This window comes from Nyctereutes procyonoides, unplaced genomic scaffold (assembly GCF_905146905.1).
Source record: "Nyctereutes procyonoides isolate TBG_1078 unplaced genomic scaffold, NYPRO_anot_genome, whole genome shotgun sequence".
In the NCBI taxonomy this organism is placed as follows: domain Eukaryota; kingdom Metazoa; phylum Chordata; class Mammalia; order Carnivora; family Canidae; genus Nyctereutes; species Nyctereutes procyonoides.
In genome coordinates, this window is record NW_026575048.1 from 21,437,357 (window position 1) to 21,462,993 (window position 25,637).

Genomic DNA, 25,637 nt, shown 5'->3' on the forward strand with positions numbered 1-25,637 from the left:
CAGAACAGAAAATTTTATTTTATTACTTAAAAATTTTAATTCCAGTATAGTTAACATGCAGTGTTATATAAGTTTCAGGTTTACAATATAGTAATTCAGCAATTCTGTACATTACTCGGTGCTTGTCAAGATAAGTGTACTCTTAATCCCCTTCACCTGTTTTTACCCATCCCCCACCCACCTCCCCTCTGGTAACTATCAGTTTGTTCTCTGAAGTTAAAGCAAGTTAAAAACCACATGTCAGGGACGCCTTTGTGACTCAGCAGTTGACCATCTGCCTTCAGCTCAGGGGGTGATCCTGGGGTCCAGGGTCAAGTCCCACCTCAGTCTCCTTGTGGGGAGTCTGCTTCTCCCTCTGCCTATGTCTCTGCCCCTGTCTCTCTTTCTCTCTCTCTCTCTGGGTCTCTCGCAAATCAATAAAATATTTGTAAAAATGCAACTGATTTACTGTATTTTGCAACTTTTCTAAATTCATTTATTAGCTCTAATTGGGTTTGTGTGTGTGTTCTTAGGATTTTCTGACAACAAGATTATGTCATCTGTGAATAGACATGGAGATAGTTTAACATTTTCCTTTCCAATTGAGATGGCTTTTATTTTTCTTACCTAATTGCTCTGGTTGAAGTTTCTAGTCCAATATTAAAGAAAAAGTAGTGAAAGTGAGTATCCTTGTCTGTTCCCCCCTTAAAGGCAAAGCTTTCAGTCTTTCACTGTGAAGAATTATATTAGTAGAGGGTTTTTCATAAATGCCATTTACTATATTGAGGACATCCCTTCGAACCCTAGTTTGTTGAGTGTTTCTATTTTTTATAAATCATGAGTGAGTGTTGGATTTTGCCAATGCTTTTTCTCCATCAGTTGACATTATTGTTCAGGTTTTTCCTCTTCATGTCATTTCTTAAAGGTTTTATTTATTTATTCATTCATTCATTCATTCATTCATTCGAGACACACACAGGGAGGCAGAGACATAGGTAGAGGGAGAAGCAGCCTCCTCATGGGGAGCCTGATGGGGGACTCGATTCCAGGACCCTGGGACTACAACCTGAGCCAAAGGCAGACACTCAACCACTGAGCCACCCAGGTGCTGCTCTCTTTGTGTTATTAATGTGGTATATCACATTGGTTTACTTTCTTAGGTTAAACCACCTTAGTGTTCTTGGGAGATCTTACTTTCAACACTTCTATCCAACATCCGATTGCTTAGCTAAAACATTTGCTAATACTATGAATAAAATTGTATAGGCTGTTTTAATATGCTCTCAGAGACTGATGTCCTGAATCAAAAGGAAGAAATAAAAATTATTTTATTTGAAATGGCAACACATATCACTTCTGTCTTTAAAATGATCTGGGGTGTGCCTGGGTGGCTCAGTTGATTAAGTGTCTGCCTTTGGCTCAGGTCATAATCTTAGGATTCTAGGATGAAATAGGTTCTCCACTCAGGTGGGAACCTGCTTCTCCCTCTCCCTCTGTTTGCCACTCCCCCTGCTTGTGCTCTCTTCTCTGTCAAATAAGATAGATAGATAGATAGATAGATAGATAGATAGATAGATAGATAAAATGACCTGGAACAACTTGGCTTCCACCTATATTTTAGTTTCATCTCTCACTACTTAGCAAAAGTACACCCAACAAATCATGACTTTATAATCTTCTTGGTCATGTTCCCGTTGGCTGGAATGCTCTCTCTTTACCTAAAAATCTTCTGGTGATAATTTAAACTCCAGTTCAACTGGCCATTTCTTGAGTAATTTTTTCCTTTTTTCCCAGGCAGTTAACCACTGTCCTCTTTATTCCCTAACCTTTATATTTCTGTTACCACCTGATATTGTAACTTAGCCGTTTAGCCATCTGTTTTCCCCAGTAATGTGAGTTCCCAGAATACAGGGATCTCATTTACTTTTGTAGTCCTGGCACCTAACATAATGCCTAGAAGTTAGTAAGCGCTCATTAGATAATTTATGAATAAGTGAATGGGGTGGTAATTGTTGCTGTGGTTATGGTTACCAACTGGATGAATAATTGTATCTGTAAGACGAAATGTGCTGTTGATAAATTCTCTAACCTAGAACATTTTCTGGTTTTATTTTTTCTTTTTGTGCCCCTCTAGACTTCAAGGCAGCGTAAATTGAAAAAGATCCAGAAATTCACAGGTCAGAGAGATCTTATACTTTATTCTTTAGCTCAAGGCTAATGACAAATCAACAGTGGGTCTGCTTTTAGACTGTAGACTTTAATAACAGGTAGAGGGTGGGAGGTTGAAAAAGATTGTATAAGTGAAAGAAATGTGCCTATTCTTCCTAACATCTCCAAAGATGCTAAATTCTTTCTGGCAACTTCCAAAGAGATGTAAACTGATTTATAGTTCTTTCTATGCTTCCGTTCCTCATGTTTTCTTTCCTAATTTCCTTTTATGCAAAACTCAAAGTATCAGGAAAGAAATTTGATGAGATCTTTAGTGGGGGAAGTTTCGATACATTTTTCCCCTGCCATAGACGCTGAATAGACTCATTTGAAGGAAAAAATATGTATTACAGATTTATTTCCCTTACTCCAACTCCCTCCTACCATGATTGTTTCAGCTGTTTCCAATGACTTACATCCACTACATGGTAAAGGCGGCATAGTATATTTTAAAATATAAAAACTTAGACCTACATTACGTCTGAGCTCTATCACTACTTAACTTTATGATCCTGGACATGATTTCACCTTCGATCTCTTCTTTGTAAAACAAGTGGCTTGAACTAGGTGGTATCAATAATTATGATTCTAACAGATTCTTTACCTCTGCTCCCAGCTTCCCAGTGGGAAGAAAATCTCAGAATGGGTTGCTCTGAAGCTAACCTGACAAAGTGAGTAAAATTGATCGTCACTATCTATTCTTTCTTTCTTCAGCCTACCCTACTGATAAACCCTGTAAAGTGAGGAGAAAGATACCTAGTACTGTTTTACTTTTCTGACTGTGATAGTAGTTTCCTTTCTAACTTAAGCCACTCTTCTTATTGGTTTCCTTATTAGTACTTTTAATATCACTTCAATTACACTGACACACTCTGTTGTATCCAGCTTTTCAGGACTCCCTGTGGGATGGGCCCAGGAATATATACTCTGGTCAATGACCAGAAGTCTTCAACAGATCTTCAAACATCTGGAATGCACAAGGTCAGGGAAGGTAGTTTCTGGGTGGGGGTTGAAGTGATGGAAGGTCTTTTGTTTGTTTTTTTTTTTAAGTAAACTCTACCCCCAATGTGGGGCTCAAACTCACAGTCCCGAGATCAAAAATTGCATGCTATACTGACTGAGGCAGCCAGGTACCCCAAAGCTGGTAGAACTTTTAAGAGAGAGGAAGGAAGGGACTGAAGGGAGGAAGGGTTATAGAGAGGGAAGGAGGGGAGGGAAAGAGAGAGGGAAAAGAGAGATTGTTAGTTGGTTGGTTGGTTGGTTGGTTGGTTGGTTAGTTTTGATAGTGGGGATGAATTCTGAGTTCAAAGGTTTAAGAACAACTGGTTTATGAATCATTTCTGATTGCAATGGAGACAATGGCCTCCCTTTCCTCCTGGTAGAGGAATTCTTTCTATAAATAATTGAAGTTGGGGAAAGCAACCTCTTTTGTTGTTGTACTCCCTCAGGTCAAAATATTTTACATTTGAAATGGCCATTATCTTTCCCTTTTCCTACTTTTCCTACCTTCTCCTGCTTCAAAGCAAATGGAATTTTTCTTTATTTCTTAGATCAAGTCTTATGCACTCGTGTTTGCAAGAATCTTCGGATATGATTTCTTCCTCTACCTCCTCTGTTATTGTGTCTCAGGAGCCTGTTCTACCCTGTTGTGGCTGTAAGAAGGCAAAACATTCTACTGATCACAGCATCTCCTCTGGATCATTATGCAACAGCTCCAGCCTGTCACACCTTTCTGTCATTTCTGAAGGAACAACCTGGCAACTCCAGAGCCGTAGTTTACCTATTTTACCCAAAAAACAGTCTTCTGTGCTCAGGAACCAAGGCACATCCCTGCCCCCTTTTCAACTCTCACAGCTTGAGAAATCACATCTTTTGGAGGATTTGGCAGCTCTTTCACCATTAAGGTCTCAAAGCTCTTTTATCAGCTCTGTTTTTGAATCCCCAGGTCTCTGTCAACAAGAACAAACAAAGAATGGGAGAGGGAGCAAGAGTCATTTGACATTGGATCATGGGTCAAATTCTATTTGCAAGGCAAGACCAGGATTCTCAGGGCGGGCTCCACTCCGGCTCTCTCCTTTGGCTGGGTGGAAGTTAGAAGGACATATGGCTTGGAAGGTTTGTACTTTGAAGGAACAAACAGTTCCTCTGCCTGTGAAGGAATCATGGGAAATGCTGCATTATTTAACTGAGGCACGAGGAGGAGTCCCTGAACCAGAGAAACCTCAAATGCAGGTATCTATGCCTATCCATCAAAGCAGTGAACAAAGTATCAACAATAAATCCCCAAACTGTCCATCATTCCAGCTCCATGTGAATATTGGAGTGGAATCTGGATTGAATAGAACAGAAACAAAAATTTCACAGTCACTTATCCCAGGTAAGCTGTCACAACTGGGGGATGGCCCCCAAATCGTTGAATCCAGGCCCTTAGTTACATCACTGGGCACTCCACCTCCCAAAAGTTTAGGAGTTGACATAATTCAAGAGGAAACCAATTTCCTGCAGAAAGAGCCAAAACACATCCTAGAGCTTAGTATAGACCAGAGGGTCATAGGTTTTCCGGAAAAAAGGATGCAGCAGCATGAGACCCAAGTGACTAAAGTGGAGTTGGCCCCAAGGCTATCATATCAAGTTACAGATAGCATAAAGGTAACTCCACTGGCATTACTTCAAGTCATGGATTCAATGGGGATCATCCCAGAGTCACATTCAGAAGTGGCAGAATCTGTGGGTTTGTTCCCACAGCCACCAGATGAAGTTGGGAAACCAGTGGAAACGATGAAAAGAGTGAGTGTAAGCACAAAACCATCATATCAAATCACTGAATCAGTGGAGGTAACATCAAGTCCTCAGCATCAAGTTATGGAATCAAAGATGACCTCCAGATCACCGAATCACGTCACAGATAATGTGAAGGTAACCCCTGTAGAATTGCTTCAAGTCATGGATTCTATCGGGATGATTAAAAAATCACATTCACATATCATAGAATCAGTGGGAATAACCCCAAGAACACAGTATCCAGCCATGGAGTCTGGGGATATAAACACATCGTTGGATCATGAAGTCATGCCACCAGGAGACATAGGTCCACAGGTAGGACATGAAGTTGTGGAAACTGTGGAAATGACTGTAGGGCCACAGTTTCAAGTTGCTGAATCCGTGGACATAACCTCAAGGCCACAAAATCAAGCCATAGAACCACTGAACATTCCTCCAGGACCAGTGTGTCAAAACACAAGATCCCTGGAAATGATCTCCACTCCATTGCACCAAGTTACAGATTACACAAAAGTAACTCCAGTGGCACTATTACAGGCTGTGGATTTCATGGGGATAATTCCATCAGCACAGTCACATGTTATAGAATATGGAGATTCACAGTCTAAAATTGCAAATTTGACCCCAGGAGTGACTCAACCAGATGGTTTGACTTCCGGCTCTCCTACTACTATTGGTTCACCTGGAGTTGTAGAAACTGTGGGTTTACCTCCAAAGCCACCACCTAAAGTCACAGAATCAGTAGGGGTGATTCCAATGCCATCACATCAATCCGTACATTCTCTAAAGGTAACTCCAGTAGCCCTGGGGTCAACCATGGGAATGATCATAGCATCACAATCACAAATTGTGGAAACTCCGGATTTGACCTCGAGGCCAGTACCTCAAGTCAAAGAACCTCTGGAGTTGACCCCTGGGTCATGGATTCAGGTGCTGGACTCTGTGGGGATGACTCCACAACCATATCATCAACGCACAGACACTATGGCATTAACCCCAGGCCTATCACATCAAGTCATAGAATCTTCAAGGATGACCCCGTGGGATCAAATCTTAGAACCTTCAGAGATGAGTCCAAGGCAAAGCCACCAAACTATAGAAACTAGAGGGTTGGCCTCTGACCCCACAGTCAGAAATCTAACTGAGTTGACACAGTCACCTCGTCAAATAATGGAATCTTTAGGTACAGTCCCGAGGTCACTGGGTCAAAGTACAGCGTCTGAGGGAATGAATCAAGAGCCACTGCATCAAGTCACAGATTCTTCAGTATTGACCACTACATCACTACTTCCAGATGTAGAATATTTGGGGGTGAAGCCAATGCCACAGCTTACGGTTGTGGATTCCATGAAGTTATCCCCAGGATTACAAAATGTAAAACCTATAGACGGAACCTCAGGTTCAATCCCACAAATGGCAGAATATGGACAGTTGATCCCAACTGTGAACTCTATAGAATCGGCCCCAGAACTTCAACTGCAGACTGTAAAATCTGATGGGTTGGCACCCATTCCACTGCTGGAAAGTGGGAATTCTGTGCAGTTAGCCCCAACGTCTCAGCTTCAAGGTCTGCAATCTATTCGTTTAGGAACACAAGAACAAAGTGGAACATCTGCTGAGTTAGCCCCAGCACCACAGTTACAGAATAGGAAATCAATGGAGTTGACCTCCGCTCCACAGTTGCAAGGTCTGGAATATGTTCATTTGGGCATGCCACCAGAGTTTCCAGATATAAAAGCTGTGGAGTTGACCCTAAGACCACTACAGGAAGACATGAAATCCATGGAGTTGGCCCCAGAGCCATGGTTACCTGATGAAAGACCAGAGGAGATAGCTCCAGCACTCTTACTTAAAGATGTGAAAATTCCTCGAATGGTAGAATGCAGAAGGTTGATTCCTAAAACACAGGTGGAAGGTATGAAATACGAGGAGCCGATTTCAGGGGCACGCACTCAAACAGTGAAATCTGTAGAGCTCAGCCTCAAGCCAAATCATGAAGCCATAGATCCTGAAGGATTGACTCCATGGCATCAAGCTTTAGAATCTTCAGGGATGATCACAGAGCCAGGATACGAAGGAGCAGAAGCAGAGTTGACCTCTGACACTTGTCACCAGAGGAAAGAATCTATGGAGTTGAAACAATCATCTTTAGGAAGTACTCCAAGGCCATTGAGCCAGACCTTAGAATCTATGCAGATGAACTCAATGCCATTCCAAGGTGCTCTTGAGACAATGCTCCAAGGCGTAAAAGCCTTGGAGACTCGGATGTCTCAACACATAATACAAGAATCTCCAGAGTTGGTCCCAGGATCAGAGATTCAAGATCTGACCCCAGAAGTGATGAACCCAGAGTCTCAAGGTATGAAGTCTGTTCATCTGAATCTAGGACCATATTCAGAATTTATGAACTATAAGGAGTTGGCCTCAGAACCACAATTTCAAAGTGTGAAATCTGTGCCATTGACCCCAGGACCACGGGGGCCCCAACGTACAAAACCTGAGACGTTGACTCTAGGGCCACTAATGCATGATAATAAATTTGTGGATTTCACTGTACCACTGGAAGAATCTGGGAGGTTAATTCCTGAAACACACTTACATGTTGAATCAAGGAAACTTACCATGGAACCACACTTAGAAGCAATGAAATCTCTGGGTTCAACTTCTAGATCAAGGCATCAGGACACGGCCTCTGCAGCTTTAGCTTCTGAGATCTGGCCACAAGAGGAGGAATCTGTGAAGTTAATCCCACAGCAAGTCACGGAAACTGCTGGGATGATGCCAAGACCACATTTTCAAAAGTTTTCAGAGATGACCTTGGGACCAGGCCATCAGGGCACAGAAACTGAGAGGCTGACTTCTGAGGCTTTGCTCCAAATGGCATTAACACAAAAACCAACAGGTCAAGTTATGGAATCTACAGGAATGACTCTAAAGCCACATTGTCAAGTTACCGAGCCTTCAGAGATGTCCGTAAGGTCAGAACATGAAAATACAGAAAATTTTGGGTTGGCATTGCTTCAAGTTGAAAATATCCAGGAGACAATGCCAGTACCACCATATTTAGTACAAGGATCTCCGGAATTGACTTTAGGACCAGGGATGCAATATGAGAAATCAGAGCCACTACTGCAAAATTTGAAATCTGTGATGTTAACCCCTGGAACATCCCCATTAATGGAAGGATCTAAACAATTTATCACAGGAGCAAAACGACGTGTTATGGAGTTGACCGCAGAGCCACAGCTCCAGGGAGTAAAGTCTATGCAGCTGAAGCCAGAGCCACAATTACAAGATGTGGACTATGTTAATGTAATTCAACAGCTAGCTACTACTGGAGTGGTAGGATCTGAGAAGCTGGTACAAGAACCAGTACTACAAAGTATACTATCAGAGGACTTGACTAAGGGGGCACAGCTTCAAGGTGTGAAATTGACCCCAGGGCCGCATTTACAAAGTGTCAGATTTTCAAAGTTATCCCCAGGGCCACTTCTTCAAGGAGAAAAACCTGTAGATTTAATCTCAGGATCCCCACATCACAGTGTGAAATCTGATGAACTGACCCCAGGTTCACCAATGCAAGAGATGAAATCGTTAGATTTAATCCCAGGGCCAAACCATCAAAGTGTTATGTCTGTACAATTGACTCCAGAATCACAAACTCAGAGTATGAAATTTGTGAAACAAAACTCAAGACCACGCTTGCAAGATGTCAGATTTTCAGATTTGACCTCAGAACCGAAGCATCAAGGTTTCAAACGTGTGCAGTGTGTACCAGGAACACAGCTTCAAGATGTACAGTCCATAGGATTTGCAACAGAATCGTCTTTGCAGTCAAACCAAGGGCTCTTGAATGAGAATATGAAATCTCTTCTGTCTATTGAAGGATTAAAGTTTCACAGCATGGAATCTATGAAATTGACCAAAGAACTACAGTATCACGGTGTGAAGTCTCAGGAACAGAATCTAGGGCCAAGGCTGCAAGAGGTGAAATTTTCTGAATTGATGTATGGGCCAAAGCTTCAAGGTGCCAAATTTGGGGAGCAAACCCCAGGATCAGCGTTTGAAGGTGTGAATTCTGTGGAGATGACCCCAGAATTAGGGCTTCAATATTCTAAATTAGCAAAGATGTCTTCGGGGCTTCAAGATCTAAAACAGGTGGGGCTTAGCTCAGGGCCATCGCTACAAGATATCAAATTTTGTGATCTGACATCAAGAAGTCAACCTTCCAGTGTGAAATCTTCAGAGTTAAACTCAGGGCCACAGCTACAGCATGTGAAATTTTTTGAGTTGACCCCAAAGCCAAAGATGAAAGGAATAAGATCTATGGGGTTGTCCCCAGGACCTCAAAAGCAAGTGGTCAAGCCTGAGGTATTAGTACCAGAGACATTGTTTCAAGGCATAAAACATTTCGTGGTGGGCCAAATGTCTAACTTGGAAGGTAACGGTCCTTATAAATTCGTCTCACAACCACAGAAACCAGATGCAGAATCTATGGAGTTGACTCCTGAGTCACAGTTGCCAAGAGTAAACTATTCTGAGTCGACTAGAAGACCACATTTACAAGCTATAAAATCTTCTGAAATGATCCAAGGGCCACACGTGGGAGGCGTGAAACCAATGGAGCTGACACCAGGCTCAAAACGTCAAGGTTTAAAACCTGAGTTGTTGATCTCAGAGCTGAAAGATGTGAAATCTGTGGCCTTAGCTACAGGACAGTGTCTAAAAGGTATGAAATCTATGTTGTTAACCCCCAATCCACAGCCGGAAGGTGAGAAATCCATGGAGACAACCACAGTGCAAGGGATAGAACATGTCAAATCTGTGAAAGACACCAAAGATACTAAGCTTCAAGTTGCAACACCTGACTTGGCTCTGCATGCAAGAATTCAAGAATTCAAAGGAGTGGAGATGGTCCCGAGAACACAGCCGCAAGATGTGAAAACCGTGGAACTGAAATTTGGGCTAAAGATGCAAGGTGAGAAACCTGTGCCTTTTGCACCAGGACCATTGCTCCAAAAGTCTGAACCGCAAGATGTGAAACCTGAGGAATTGACTTTAGAGCCACAAACGCAAGATAGGAAAGTTGTCGACGGTACCCCATGTGTAAAGCATCAAAGCTTAAAATCTGTAGAGGAAACTCCAGATTCAGAGCTGCAACATGTAAAATCTGTGAAATTGACCCCAAGGGTAAAGAAGCAGGAAGTAAAATCTGGGAATGTGACCAGAAGAGCAAAGTTTCAAGGAGTAAACTCTGTAGACTTAGCCCCAAGCCAACAGTTTCAAGGGATGGCACTCATGAATTTAACTTCTGGGCCAGAACAGGATGGCAAGATATCTGTAATCTCATCAAAGCAGCAATGTAAGAATTCAGAGCAATTGAAGAGAAGGCTTAAGGCAGAAGATGGGATGTCTTTGGAGTTAATTCCAGAACTAAAATTTAAAGGCAGAAAATTAGAAGACCTCAATTTTGAGTTAGGATTTAAAGATATAAAATCACTTGATTGGACTCCTGAATCAAATATTCAAGGTTTAAAACCTAAGGAATTCAACCCTGAACCACAGTTGCAAAGCCTAAAATCTCCTAAGTTGACCCCAGGGCCCCAGTTGCACCAAGTAAAACCCTCAGAGTCAGCTTCAGAGCCACAGCTTTGTGTAAAAACTCTTGAGTTACAACAAGAGCCACTGCTTGAAAGTATGAGATGTATCCAGTGGATACCGGGACCTAAGTTCCAAGCTGTGAAATCTGTAGAGTTAAATCTTGGGTCACATTCTCCAGGTGTTAAATCTGCAGGGTTGAAATCTTCGACACAGTTAAGAGATGTAAAGTCATCTGAATTGACTCCAGGGCCAAAACCTCAAAGTGCAACATATACAGAGTTCAACCTTGGGCCACAGCTGCAGAAGGTGAAAACCCCTGAGGTACTACCAGGACCACAGCTGCAAAAAGGGAAGGCTTTGGCATCCACCTCGGAGCCACAGCTTCAAGATGTAAAAACTATTGGGTTCAAAAGAGAGCCACAGCTTGAAACTGTGAGACGTATTCAGTGGATACCAGGACCCGATTTCCAGGCTGTGAAATCTGCAGAGTTAAATCTTGGGTCACATTCTCCAGGTGTTAAATCTGCAGGGTTGAAACCTTTGAAACAGTTAAGAGATAGAAGGTCACCTGCGTTGACTCCAAGGCCAAAGCTCCAAGATAAACAATCTTCGTCATCACTCCAGGAACATCAGCCTCAAGGTTTCGATTTGAAACCTTGTCTACAGGTTAGAAGTGTGAAATCATGTGACCTGACTTCAAAGTCAAAGTTTTGTGATATAAAATCTATGACATTCAAATCTAGGCTTTGCTTGCATGATAGGAAATCTACTAAATTGACTGCAGGACCAAAGCTTCAAGAAGTGAAATCCTTACAGTCATCCCCAAGAGCACAGCTTCAAGGTGTGAGGTCTCTAGTGCTTGCGCAAGAGCCACAGCTTCCTGACACAAAATCTGGGGTATTAAGCCGAGTGTCACAATTACAAAGTGGTACAACTATAGAGCTGAACTCCCCACGACACTTGAAAAGGATGAAGTCATCTGAGTTGACTCTTCGGACAAAGCTTCAAGGTGTGAAATCTGAGAATTTCAACTCTGGGTCACAGTGGCAAGATCTAAAATCTTCTAAGTTATCACCTGAGATAAAGTCCCAAGATATGACATTTATTGAGTTAAATCCAAGTTCCCAGATGGAAGGCATAACCTTTTCTAAACCGACTGCAGGGGCAAAGATTCAAGGTGCCAAATTTACAGATTTGTTTGGGTCATCGTTACAAGGTGTGAATGCTGCTGAGGGGACCTCACAATCGAAGCTTCAAAGTGTAAAACATAAAGAAAGCGACCCCAGTCCCCAGACGCAAGTTGTGAAATCCTCTGACCTGAACCTTGGATCAGAGCTTCAAAATATGAAACTGGCGTCCAGCCCTGAGCCACAGTTTCAAGGAGAGAAATGTTCTAAGTTAATCTCGGAAACAGAGTGTCAAGATGTGGAATCTGTGAAGTTCAAACCTGGGCCACAGTTGAGGGGTGTGAAATCTTCTGAATTGATATCAGGGACAAAGCTTCAAAAGGTGCAATCAGTGGATTTCAAGTCAGCCCCACAGTTACAAGATATGAAACCTTCTAGGTTGATCATGGGTATAAAGCTTCAAGACATTAAATCTACGAATTTCAAGTCTGGACCACACTTGCAGGATGTGAAGTCTTCTCAAGTGATCCCAAGGGAAAAGCTTCAAGGTATGAAATCTGTAGAACTGAAACCTAATCCAAAGTTACAAGGTGAGAAATCTTCTGATTTGACCCTGGGGAGGAAGTTTCCAGCTGTGAAATCAGGCCCACAGTTACAAGATGTGAAATGCTCTGAGCTGATCATGGGTATAAAGCTTCAAGATACAAAATCTACGGGGTTCAGTTCTAGATCACACTTTCAAGGTATGAAGTCTTCTAAAGTGATCCCAGGGTCAAAGCTTCAAGAAGTGAAATCCTCTGAGTTCAACCATGGTCCAAAGCTACAAGGTGGGAAATCTAATTTAACCCAGAAGAGGAAGTTTCAAGGTATGAAACCGGTGGAATTCAACCCTGGACCACAGAGACAAGGTGAGAAATCTGATTTGATACCTGAGTGCAGGCTTCGAGATTTGAAATCTGTTGAGTTAAAACCTGTTCCACGGTTACAAGGTGTAACCTCTTCTGAGTTGGCACCAGAAACAACGCTTCAAAGTGGAGAATCTGTGGAGTTCCTTGCCAGACCCATGCAGCAAGATATGAAATCTCTTGAATTGACTCTAGGTGCAAAGGTCAAAGATGTGAAATCTTTGGGGTTTGAGTCAGCCCCACAGTTGAAACTGCATATGTTGACACCAGGGGCACACCTTCAAGGTGTGAAATCTATGAAATTCAACCCCGGGGCAAAGTTGCAAGGTGCAAAATCTCCTGAGTCCATAAACCTTCGAATAATGAAAACGACAGAAGTCAAACATGACCCAGAATTTCAGGTTGCAAACCCCTCTGAGTTAGCCTTGAAATCAAAGACTGGCAGTGTGCTATCTTCCGAGTTCAAAGCTGGGAAACAGTGGCAAGAAGAGAAATCTTGTAAGTTGAAACCATGGCCAGAGCCTCAAAGTATGGAATTTATGGTATTCAATCCTGGACCACATCTGCAACATATAAAATCTTCAGAATTATGCAAAGAGACAAAGCTTCACGATGTGAAAGCTATGGAATTCAATCCCGAGCAGCAGTTGCAAGATGTGAAGTCTCCCGAGTTATGCAAGGGAACAGGTATGCTTCAAGGTATGCAGTCTTTTGAGTTCAATCCTGGGCCACAGCTACAAGAGATAAAATCTGAGTTGTGCACAGATGTGAAGCTTCCATATGAGCAATTTCTGGAATTCAAGCATGAGCCTAAATTACAAGGTGGGAAATCCTCTGAATTGAATCCAGGGCCACAGCTTCAGTGTACAAATCCTGTGGCATTCAGCACTGGGCCACAATTGAAAGGTGTAAAATCTGAGTTGAATCCTCAGCCGGGGCTTCAAGGTATAAAATCTCAGGTGTTCTGCCTTGGGCCACATGTGCAAGGTGTGAATTCTTCTGCATTTATTTCAAAACCAAAACTGCAGTGTGTAAATTCTTTTGGATGCAACCCTGAGCCACCTTTGCAAGGTATAAACCCTTCTGAATTAACTTTAGTTTCAAAACTTCAAGGTATGAAGTCTTCTGAATTGAGTTCAGGGACAGAGATTGCAAGTGAGACATCTATGGTGTTCAACCCTGAACCGCATTTGCAAGATATGAAATCTGAACTGATTCCAGGGTCGAAGTTTCTAGGTGTAGCACCTATGGAATGCAACCCTGGGCCACAGATGAAGTGTGTAAATTCTTCTGAGTTGAATGCAGAGCCAAAATTACAATGCGTAAATTCTATGGGGTGCAAACGTGGGCCACTTTTGGAAGGCGTACAGTCTTTTGGGTTGACTTCAGGGACAAAATGTCAAGGTATGGGATCTGAGGTGAATCCAGGGACTAAGAAGCAAAGTGAGACATCTGTGGTGTTCAACTTGGAATCACATTTGCAATGTTTGAAATCTGAATTGATTCCAGGGTCAAAGTTTCTAGGTGTAGCACCTATGGAATGCAACCCTGGGCCACAGGTGAAGTGTGTAAATTCTTCTGAGTTGAATCCAGAGTCAAAATTACCATGTGTAAATTCTACGGGGTGCATACTTGGGCCGCCTTTGCAAGGTATACAGTCTTTTGAGTTGACTTCAGGGATTAAATGTCAGGGTATGGGACCTTTTGATTTGAATCTGGGAACAGAAGTTCTAGGTGTAAAATCTGTTCTGTTCAACCCTATGCAACATTTACAAAATGTGAAATGTGCATTGACTCCAGGGACACAGTTTCAAGGTATAACATCACGGGAGTTCAATTGGGGCCCACAGCTGCAAAGCGTGAATTCTTCTGATTTGAAACCAGGGTTAGAACTTCAATGCATAAATTCCATAAAGTTTAATCCAGGGCCACAGATGCACGGCACAACGCCCTCTGAAACTAACCCTACATCAGAATATCAAGGTACAAAATCTATTCTGTTCAACGCTGGAGCATATTGGCAAGGTGTAAAATCTTCTGAGTTAATTCCAGGGACAAAGTTTCCAGAAATCCAGTTTTTGGAGAATCACTGTGGGTCACAGCCACAAGTTGTACAGTCGGTGTTCACTTTAGGCTCTCCGTTAAATGGTATGAAATCTGTGTTATTTTTACCAGAGCCACTGCTTAACGATGTAAAGTCGGTGGAGATGAACAAAGAGCCACTGCTTTGTGGTGCAAATTCTGTGAAACTGATTTCAGGCTCCGAGCTGCAAGACTTGAAATGTGAGATGTTTGCACTAGAGCCATGTTTAAAAAAAATGAAATATGTGGAGTTAAATCCAGGGCCACATCCTCAAGGTATGAATTCTGAGGCGTTGCCCTCACACCTTAGACAACATAGTGTGAGATCTGTGGTGTTTGCACCAAAGCTGTGTTTTCAAGATGTGAAATCTCTGGAGTTGAAACCAGGACCGCAACCTCAAAATGTGAATTCTAAGGATTTGAATTCTTGCCTCAGGCAGAAATCTGTGGTGTTTGAATCAGGGCCACGTTCTCAAGATGTGAAATCTTTGAAATCAAACCTATTGCCACATTGTCAAAGTGCTAATTCTTTAGGGTTGTCAACATGCCTCAAGTCACCACATGCTAACTCTGAGGCCTTTGCACCAGAGCCATGTTTTCAAGATATGAACTCGGTAGAGTTGACACCAGGGTTCCAACAGCAAGGTACGAATTGTCGAGAGCTGACTTCAGGATGGCAAGGTATGAAATCAGTGGTGTTGGCACCAGAGGCAACTAAAAAGTTTGCACCAGGACCATTGTTGACTAGCGTTAGATTTTCAGACTGGTCTCCGGAATCACAGCAACAAGATGAGAAATCTTTGGAGTTTACTCCAGATCCAAAGTTGCAAAGTATAAAACATGTGAAATTGTCCTCAGCCTCTCTACAGCAAGATACAAAATCTGTAGACTTAGCACCGGGGGCGCTGCTTCAAGGAACAAGAGCTGAGATGCTAAATCGGAAAAGAAGCTATCAAATCACAGACTCTGAGATAATCCCTAGACCAGGGCATCAGTTTGTAGAATGTGCAGAGATGATCCCGACACCAAAGCATCAAGTCCCTAAATCTATGAATTTGATTTCAATACCAGTTTATCACATCACAGAAAGGTTGGCACATCAAGGCAATGAAACCACAGAAAAATCTGTGGAGTTGACCCCAAAGCCAACAAGTAAAGCCATGGATCCTAAAAGGCTAGATCTTCAAGTACCAGAATCTGTTGATCTGACTCCAGTGCTAAGGAATCAAGGCTCTAAATCCTCGAAATTAATGCTAAAGAAAAGCTGCCAAATCCCAGAAACTCTAGAGTTGCTCTCTGAGTCACGGCCTCAACTTAAGGATTTGAGAGAGTTACATACAAGGCCACTGCAGCAAGCTGTAGGATCTGAAGAGATTACACTAGAGCCCAGGCATCACACTACAGAAACTGTGGGATTGACCTCCAAGGCAAGGCTAAAAGGGAAGGAATTCCTCGGAGTGACCCCAAAGCCAGTAAGCAAAACCACTGGATATTCAGAGAGATGTCCTAGGCCCTATCCTCAAGCACTAGAATTTGTGGAGGTGATCTCTGAGAAAAGACTGCAAAGAGGAGAATCTGAGGCACTGATTACAAAGTCATTGCATCATGTTCCAGAATCTCCAGAAATGACATCAGGGCTAGGATATCAGGTTCCTGAATCTGTGGGTTTAACCTCTAGGCAACGGCTTCAAAGGAGGAAATCTTTAGAGTTGCTCCAAAAGCAAACAGGTCAAGCTGTAGGACACGCAGAGTCTGTAGAGCTCACATCTGAGACGTGGCAGCCAGGGGATGGATCAGTGGGGCTACCACAGTCACAGAATCAAAGTATAAAATATTCACAGAGAGCTCCAGGAGTACGGGCTCAAACTACAGAAGTTATGAGGATTAGTCCAAAGCCACTAGATCAAGTCCCAGGATCCACAAAGACACAGCTTCAAGCTGCGCTCTCAATAGGAATAACCCCGGGAGCCCCCCAAAAAGTTACTGAGTATGTGAAAGTGACTCCTGGGCCACCACTTCAGGTTGTGAAGTCTGTAGCATTAACCCCAGGGCCAGCCTTTCAAATGATAGACTGTGTTCAGCTGACCCCAAAACTGCAAGATGTGAGACCCTCTGAGTTTACCTCAGAGCTGTGGTTGCAAAGTGTAAAATCTAAAGAATTAACCACAGAGCCAACACACCAAATTTTGGACATAATGAAGTTGACAGGCTTTCAGATCGTAAAGACTGTGTTAATCCCATGGCCATCACTTCAAATTGTAAAATCTGAGGAGTTAGCACCAGGGCCGATTCCTCAGGTTGTAGAACCAATAGGAGTAGCATTAGGATCAGCGATAGAAGTAATAGATTGTTTGGATCTTCAAGAAATGGTAGAACCCGTGGAATTAACTCCAAGGCCAAATACCCATGTGAAATCTGCAGAATTACTCTCACAGCCAGCATGTCCCTTTGAGGAGCCTGCAGTGTTCACTCATGAACAAGAGCTTCAGGCTGTGAAAGCAATAGGGATAAAAATAAGGCCTCCTCAAATGATGGAATCTGAGGATTTGAATCTACGACGGGTATATCAGAATAGGGAATGTGAGGATTTTACATCAAGAGAGGAGTTACAAATAGGGAATTATTTCTCTAGATTTCTCCATAACTCTTCCAACTCCCTCACCTCAAGTTCTGGTGAAACAGAATTCGGAAGCCTTTGTGATTTTGAGATGCCAGAACTATCAAGGGCCTTGTATATAAAAAACATTGGGACAGATATTTTTCAGCCTGAAGAGTCCTTTATAGACCCTACTATGATACAATCTTCAACTCTTCCCTTTTCCCTTCATAATCAACTCTCTGCTAAGATAGCTAACATTGTAGAAACTCCACATTTTGAGATCTCAGGAGTGGGTGTCATATCTAAGACGACTGACAAGAAGCAGGTGGAAGAGCTAGGGAACTCACTCCAGGGCCTATCCCAACATCCACCACAAAGCTGGAGATCACCACCTAGGACATTCCACTCAGGCTCCAGAACTCAAAGAGGCCTTACCTGCTCTGTCCTGGGCAGACAACAGAACGTCTGGGAGAATCACTCCTGGAGACAGCGACTACCTCGAAAATATCTCTCCAATATGCTAATGTTGGGGGATGTCTTGGGAACCACGATGGAAAGGAAGCTTTGTTCTCCAACGTCTTTAATGGAAAGAGCCACTAGAGATATCCGTCAATCTATCCAGAATTTATTTGGGGTTCCAGCTGAACTGATGAAGCCTTCCCAGAGTCTGCTAGAGAAAGGTCGAGGTGTTATTCCTCAGCCTTCAGTGGCCAGAAACTACATTCAGAGGCACACTTCATGTCGTGGTCACGAGCAAAGAACAGCCTTAAGAATATGGACACGTAGCTCCATGTCCTCCATAATACAGCAATATTCTGGGACTAGAGTGAGATTAAAGAAAAGTTCAAAGCTCACTGATATATCCCAGGACGTCATTCAGCACATACCTGTTTCAGAGGGCCAGCCTCCTGCCCCAGTACAGCTAGAGTCTTCCTTCAATATAGTTTTCACCAGGAAAGATTCTGTTCCAGTGGAAGAGAGTGAGAACTCTTTGAGGTTTGAGTCCCAACACAGTCTCAAGCCAAGTTATCTTCCCCACCAGGCCAAGACTGACTTCTCAGAACAGTTCCAGTTGCTACAAGATCTGCAGCTAAAAATAGCAGCAAAACTGTTAAGGAGTCAAATACCCCCAAATGTACCTCCACCTCTAACTTCAGGTCTGGTTTTAAAATACCCTATCTGCTTACAGTGTGGCCGATGTGCAGGATTTAATTGCTGTCATAAATTACAGGGCACTTTCGGACCTTACCTTCTTATCTATCCACAGCTCCACCTTGTACGCACTCCTGAGGGCCACGGAGAGATTAGGTTGCAACTTGGCTTTAGGTTGCAAACTGGGAAAAGACCCCAAGTCCCAAAGTACCACAGAAGAGACAGATCCATCACACCACGAAGTCCTATATCACCATCGCTAAGGACAGCGAAAGTCTATACTCGAGCTTCCAAGAGTCCTACTTCTACGATATATTTCCAGTCTGGATCTTCCCAGTCTCCTTCTCCTGTACAAGTCCACATCAGGCGAAGGCATTATAGAGGCCCTGACCTAGTAGGAAAGACAGAAATTAGAAAGCCGGGGCTCTATGAATTTACTCAGGTTCACTCTCTACCAGAGAGTGTCTCTGAAAGCAATCAGAATGTAAAATGGGCTAAAAGGAAAACCAAAAAGACCCATAATTCAAAATACCCATACCCAATGAAAAGAATCACCAAGGGAAGCAGAACACAAAACACAAAACTCTACACAAATGGTAGAAGCATAATACAGAGTCCTTCTAGGGAATTACCAGCCCAGGTAAGAAGCAAGAGGACTGGAACATCTCAGACTACTTCTGCCTCTTTAAGAAGACAATCTAAGAAATCCTCCCACCCCAAATTCATTCAACTGCTTTTTCAAGGCCTAAAGCAAGCATTGCAGACAGCACACAGAATTATGACTTCTGCTGGGCAGAAGCCCGTGGACAGGCCAAGGCCAGACCATTCGTGGTCAAGCAAAAACCAGCATCTAAAACAAAAAGCCAGAAATGATTACCTAGCAAGAGATATCAAAAGAGACAGGGTGTCAGTTGTTAAGGTAAAGCCAACAGACATAGCCACTAAGCAGAACATGTTATGGGAAGAAATAGAGCAATTCAGATCAGCTCAACGACCAGAAAGAGATAGCTCTTTCCAACTCAGACGTACCCAACTGCCTAAGCCCATAGTTTCCCAAGGAAGTGCCGCTTTCAAAACCAGTTCACTTGGACAGCCTATGGGTATTGTTCAAAATGACTATAGCAGCAAAGGTAAGAAAAAGCTCTACAGAAGTGAAATCTCTAGCCAGGAGTCCAAGAACTCCAAAACAGGAACCGGAGTTCAAGTCGGAGGGAGAAATGTACATGGTTCACTTCACAGAACCTCACACAGACACCTTAAAGAGAAACTCACACCCAAGAAGCAAAACCACAGCTTCTTAAGGGAGAGAACCCCATATAATTCCTCTGTCAGGAGCCATCGCAGTCCCTCCGAGAGGAGATGTCGCAGTCCCTCTGAGAGGAGCCATCGAAGTTCTTCTCAGAAGAGCCAACACAGTCCCCCTGAGAGGAGGCATCACGGTCCTTCTCAAAAGAGCCACCACAGTGCCTCTGAGAGGAGCCATCGTGGTCCTTTTCAAAAGAGCCATCACAGTCCCCCTGAGAGGAGCCATCGAAGTCCTCAAAAGAGCCATCACAGTCCCTCTGAGAGGAGCCTTCGAAGTCCTCAAAAGAGTCATCACAGTCCCTCTGATAGGAGCCATCACAGTCTCTCTGAAATAAGACATCACAGTCCCTCTGAGAGGAGCCCTCACAGTCCTTCTCAGAAGAGCCATCACAGTCCCCCTGAGAGGAGCCATCATCGCAGTCCTTCTCAGAAAGAGCCATCACCAGTCCCTCCTCAGTGGAGCCATTGCAGTCCTTCTCAGAAGAGCCATCACAGTCCCTCTGAGAGGAGCCATCATCACAGTCCTTCTCAGAAGAGCCATCACCGTCCCTCTCAGTGGAGCCATCGCAGTCCTTCTCAGAAGAGCCATCACCGTCCCTCTCAGTGGAGCCGTTGCAGTCCTTCTCAGAAGAGCCATTACAGTCCCTCTGAGAGGAGCCATTGCAGTCCTTCTCAGAAGAGCCATCACCGTCCCTCTCAGGGGAGCCATCGCAGTCCTTCTCAGAAGAGCCATCGCAGTCCCTCTGAGAGGAGATGTCGCAGTCCCTCTGAGAGGAGACAGTGAAGAAATTCCTATGGTGACAGTTTCCTAAGAGGAGTCAGAGGGGACTTGACTCTTATTGGCCTCCTGATACTATCAAGTCTTGCAAGTAGAGATTTTTCCCATTGTTTTGGATGGTGGGTTTTGGTCCTAGAGTACTGCTAATTCCTGTTAAAATTTTTTATACTTTTATTGAGGTATCATTGAAGTACAATAGAATGCATCTTTACAGTATACATATTTAAAGCATATAGTATGATCAGCTCTTTTTTTTTTACATTTTTTTTAAAGATTGTGTTCATTTATTCATGAGACACACACAGAGAGAGAGAGAGAGAGAGAGAGGCAGAGACACAGGCAGTTTATTCATGAGACACACACAGAGAGAGAGAGAGAGAGAGAGAGGCAGAGACACAGGCAGAGGGAGAAGCAGGCTCCATGCAGGGAGCCTGACGTGGGACTTGATCCCGGGTCTCCAGGATCAGGCCTTGGGCTGAAGGTGGCACTAAACCGCTGAGCCACCCCGGCTGCCCTTTTTTTTACATTTTTTTTAATTTAAATTCAATTTGTCAACATAGAGTATAACACCCAGTGCTCATCCCATCAAGTACCCTCCTCATTGCCCATCTCCCAGTTACCCCATCCCCTCCACCAACCTCCCCTTCCTCAATCCTTTTTTGTTTCTCAGTTAGGAGTCTCATGGTTTGTCTTCCTCTCTAATTTTTCCCACTCAATTCCCCCCTTTCCCTTATAATCCTTTTGACTATTTCTTATATTCCATGTATGAGTGAAACAATACTGATTAGCTTTGACATATGTAAATAACCATAACAGTGTCACCACAGTCCAGATAACATTTCTATCCCTCCCCAAAGTTTTTTTTGGTTCCTTTGTCATCCATTTCTTTCTCTACTCCTGTTCCCAGACAACACTGACCTTTCTTTCTGTCACCATACAGTGGTTTGCATGTTCTAGGATTTTATATAAATGAAATCAGGTAGTATGTTCTATTTTTGCATGATTTTTTTTTTCATTCAAAATAATGGTTTTGAATGAGAACTATTTTTTATTGCTGAATAGAATTTCATTATAGGTATACCATGATTTGTTTAGCCATCTTCCTTGATGGACATTTGGGTTATTTTCATTCTGGGAGTATTAAAGTAAAGCTGTTCTGAACATCCATGTGCACATCTCTGTGTGGGAAATATTTTTTTTCTTTTTCTCTTGATAAATACCTGAGATGATACTGTTTTACCAAGATATGCCATCTTAGGTTGATTGGTCATATGTCTGGAGTATGTTAAACTTTTTAAAAAATTGCCTGTTTTCCAAATTGGTGGTATAATTTTATATTACTACCAGCAGTGTATAGGAATAAGTCTTTAATTTTAGCCAATTTTAAGGGTGTATAGTGGTGTTTCATTATGATTTTAGTTAACATTTTCCTAATGAATAATGATATAGAACATCTGTTCATGTGCTTAATTAGCCTTTCATATATCTTCTGGGAAGTACCTGTTCATATCTTTTGCCCATTTAAAGATTTGTTTTTGGGGTTCCTGGGTGGCTCAGCAGTTGAGCGTCTACCTTTGGCTCAGGGTGTAATCCCTGAGTCCGGGAATCCCGGGATTGAGTCCTGCATGGGGCTTCCTGTATGGAGCCTGCTTCTCCCTCTGCCTGTGTCTCTGCCTCTCTCTGTGTCTCTCATGAATACATAAATAAAATCTTAAAAAAAGAAATAAAGATTTTGTTATTTATTTACTTGATAGAATATGAGAGAAGGAATGAACACAAGTAGGGAGAGGTGTAGAGGGAGAAGCCGACTCTTTGCCAAGCAGGAAGCCTGACTAGGGGCTTGATCCCAGGACTGGATCATGACCTGAGCTGAAGACAGAAGCTTAACCAACTGAGACACCCAAGCACCCCTCTTTGGCCCATTTAAAAAAGTTGAGTTGTCTGTCTTGCTATGGAATTGTAGTATTTTTAAAAATTATATTCTGAATACAGTATGTTTGATAGATATGTCTTGAATATTTTCTTCCAGTCTCTGGTTTGCATTTTATTTTTCTTAATGGTATTTGTATGTATGTATGTATGTATGTATGTATGTATGTATGTATTATTTATTTTTAAATATTATTTATTTTTAAAACACTGAGCCACTCAGGCATCCCTTTAATGGTGTGTTTTAAAGATCAGTAGTGTTAATCCAATCATGAAATGGGCAAAAGACATGAACAGAAATTTCACAGAGGAAGACATAGATATGGCCAACAAGCACATGAGAAAATGCTCCGCATCACTTGCCCTCAGGGAAATACAAATCAAAACCGCAATGAGATACCACCTCACAACAGGGTGAATGGTGAAAATTAACAAGACAGGAAACAACAAATGTTGGAGAGGATGTGGAGAAAGGGGAACCCTCTTGCACTGTTGGTGGGAATGTGAACTGGTGCATCCACTCTGGAAAACTGTGTGGAGGTTCCTCAAAGACTTAAAAATAGATCTGCTCTACGACCCAGCAATTGCACTGGTGGTGATTTACCCCAAAGATACAGATGCAGTGAAATGGCAGGACTCCTGCACCCCAATGTGTATAGCAGCAATGTACACAATAGGCAAACTGTGGGAGGAGCCTTGGTGTCCCTTGAAAGATGAATGGATAAAGAAGATGTGCTCTATATATACAATGGAATATTACTCAGCCATTAGAAATGACAAATACCCACCATTTGTTTCGACGTGGATGTAACCGGAGGGTATTATGCTGAGTGAAGTAAGTCAGAGAAGGACAGACATTATATGGTCTCATTTATTTGGGGAATATAAAAAATAGTGAAAGGGATTAAAGGGGAAAGGTGAGAAAATGAGTGGGAAATATCAGTGAGGATGACAGAATATGAGAGACACCTAACTCTGGGAAACAAACAAGGGGTGGTGGAAAGGGAGGTGGGCCGGGGGTTGGGGTGACTGGGTGATGGGCACTGAGGAGGACATTTGACAGGAGGAGCACTGGGTTATGCTATATGTTGGCAAATCAAACTCCAATAAAAAAATACAATAAATTAAAAAAATTAATTAATTTTAAAAATCAATAGTTTTGTTTATTTTTTAAAGATTTAGTGTTTAGTTTACCAAGAAAAGGGATGAGCAGAGGGAGAGAATTCTGAGCAGACTCCCAGCTGTGTGTGGAGCCCAACTTGAGGCTCTATCCCAGGACTCTGAGATCATGACATGACCTCAGCTGAAGTCACTCAATTAACCTAGCACTGAGGCGCCTTGAAGACCAACAGTTTTAATTTATCATCAAAAATAATTAAAATGTTATTTTTTCCTTCTATATGTCATGCTTTTTTTGTATGTATTTGAGAAAACCTTGCCATCCCTATTTGCAAAGATTTTCTCCTTTTCTAGACTTTTTCTAGGTTTTACATTAGATATATAACTCGTTTAGAGTTAATTTTTTGTGCATGGTATATCCTAAGAATCAATGTCAATTTCTTTAAATTTTATATATTCTGTTGTTAAGACTTTCTTTTCCTTATTCAATTGCATTGGCACCTTGGTCAGTAATTATGTAAACGTATATATGTGTGGGTCTGTTTCCGGACTTCTTATTCTGTTCCGCTGGTGTATATATCTATCTTTTTGCCAATACTAAAACTGTCTTCATACTGTGAGATTAGAGTAAGTCTTGAAATCAGATAGGGTAAGTCATCTAACTCTATTGTTCTTTTTAAAAGTTTATTTATTCTAGTTTCTTTGTCTTTTTACATAAATTCTAGAGTTAGTTTGTCAATTTCTATAAAAAGAAGCATGCTGGAGTATTGATGAGTAGTATATATTGAATCAGTAGATCAGTTTGGGGAGAATTGCAATTTTAACAATACTGAGTTTTCTGACTTATGAGCATGCTGTATTTTTCCTTTATTTAGATCCCTAACTTCTCTCACCAACATGCTGTAGTTTTCATTATAAAAGTCTTGGTTATCTTTTGTTCGATTTGTTCTTAGGTGTTTTTTTGTGTGTGTGTTTTTAATATTACTGTAAATAATAACTTTTAATAAGTTCATTTCTAGTTGCTTGCTGCTAGTATGTCAGTCTAACCACAGGATTGTCAATTTTGTTGATCTTTTTAAAGAACCAGATTTTCTGTGCTGTCCTAATTCATGAATTCCTCCTCTTTGTTATATTTTTCCTTCTATTTTGGGTTTACTTTGCCCTTTGTAAGGTATCTTAAGATGAAGTATTGTCAGGAAATTAGATTTTAGGTCTAATTTTGTAATAGGAGTATTTAGAGCTTTTAAGTTTCCTTCTGAGTGCCACTTTGGTTGCAATCCACAAATTTTGATATGTGTATTTTTGTTGTTACTTTGTATTTCTCTTGTGATTTCTTTTTGACCTATGAATTATTTACAAGGAGATTATTTAATTTCAGGATTTATTTTTAATTTTAAATATCTTACTGATCTTGATTTCTTTTTTTTAATTTTTTTAATTTTTTATTTCTTTATGATAGTCACACACAGAGAGAGAGAGAGAGAGAGAGAGAGAGAGAGAGAGGCAGAGACACAAGCAGAGGGAGAAGCAGGCTCCATGCAGGGAGCCCGACGTGGGACTCGATCCCGGTCTCCAGGATCGCGCCCTGGGCCAAAGGCAGGCGCCAAACCGCTGCGCCACCCAGGGATCCCTGATCTTGATTTCTAATTTAATTCTGATGTGGTCAGAGAATACATGAATGATTTTCCTCTTTTTATTTTGTTAAAGATTTTACTTATTGATTCATGAGACAGAGAGAGAGATAGAGAGGCAGAGACACAGAGGGAGAAGCAGGTTCCATGGAGGGAGCCAGACATGGGGCTCGATCCTGGGTCTCCAGGATCAGGCCCTTGACTGAAGGCGGCGCAAAACCACTGAGCCACCGGGGCTGCCCGATTTTCCTCTTTCTAAGTTTAGAGTTATTCTTTATCTTGTTGAATGCACAATGTCTACTTGAAAAGAATGTATATTCTGTAGTTGTTGAATGTGTTGTTCAATAAAGTGATCTAGAATAAGGTAGCTAATATTGTTGTTCAGATCTTCTATGTCTTTACTGAATTTTTGTCTAGTTCTATCACTTCCTGAAAGAAGGA

General features: G+C 42.1%; 1 protein-coding gene across 2 annotated transcripts in view; it reads left to right on the forward strand.

The window, feature by feature from the left end:
* LOC129511173 (zinc finger protein 512) overlaps positions 1 to 25,637 on the forward strand; it is a 65,260-nt gene that overhangs the window by 15,642 nt on the left and 23,981 nt on the right. Inside the window, exons 3-4 of one of the 2 annotated variants that reach the window (XM_055327714.1) lie at positions 2,114 to 2,156; positions 2,804 to 2,858. The exons of the other annotated variant lie outside the window; for it this stretch is intronic. Coding sequence (XP_055183689.1) covers positions 2,114 to 2,156; positions 2,804 to 2,858 — 98 coding nt within the window. The remainder of the gene's footprint in view (positions 1 to 2,113; positions 2,157 to 2,803; positions 2,859 to 25,637) is intronic. 2 annotated transcript variants of the gene reach the window in all.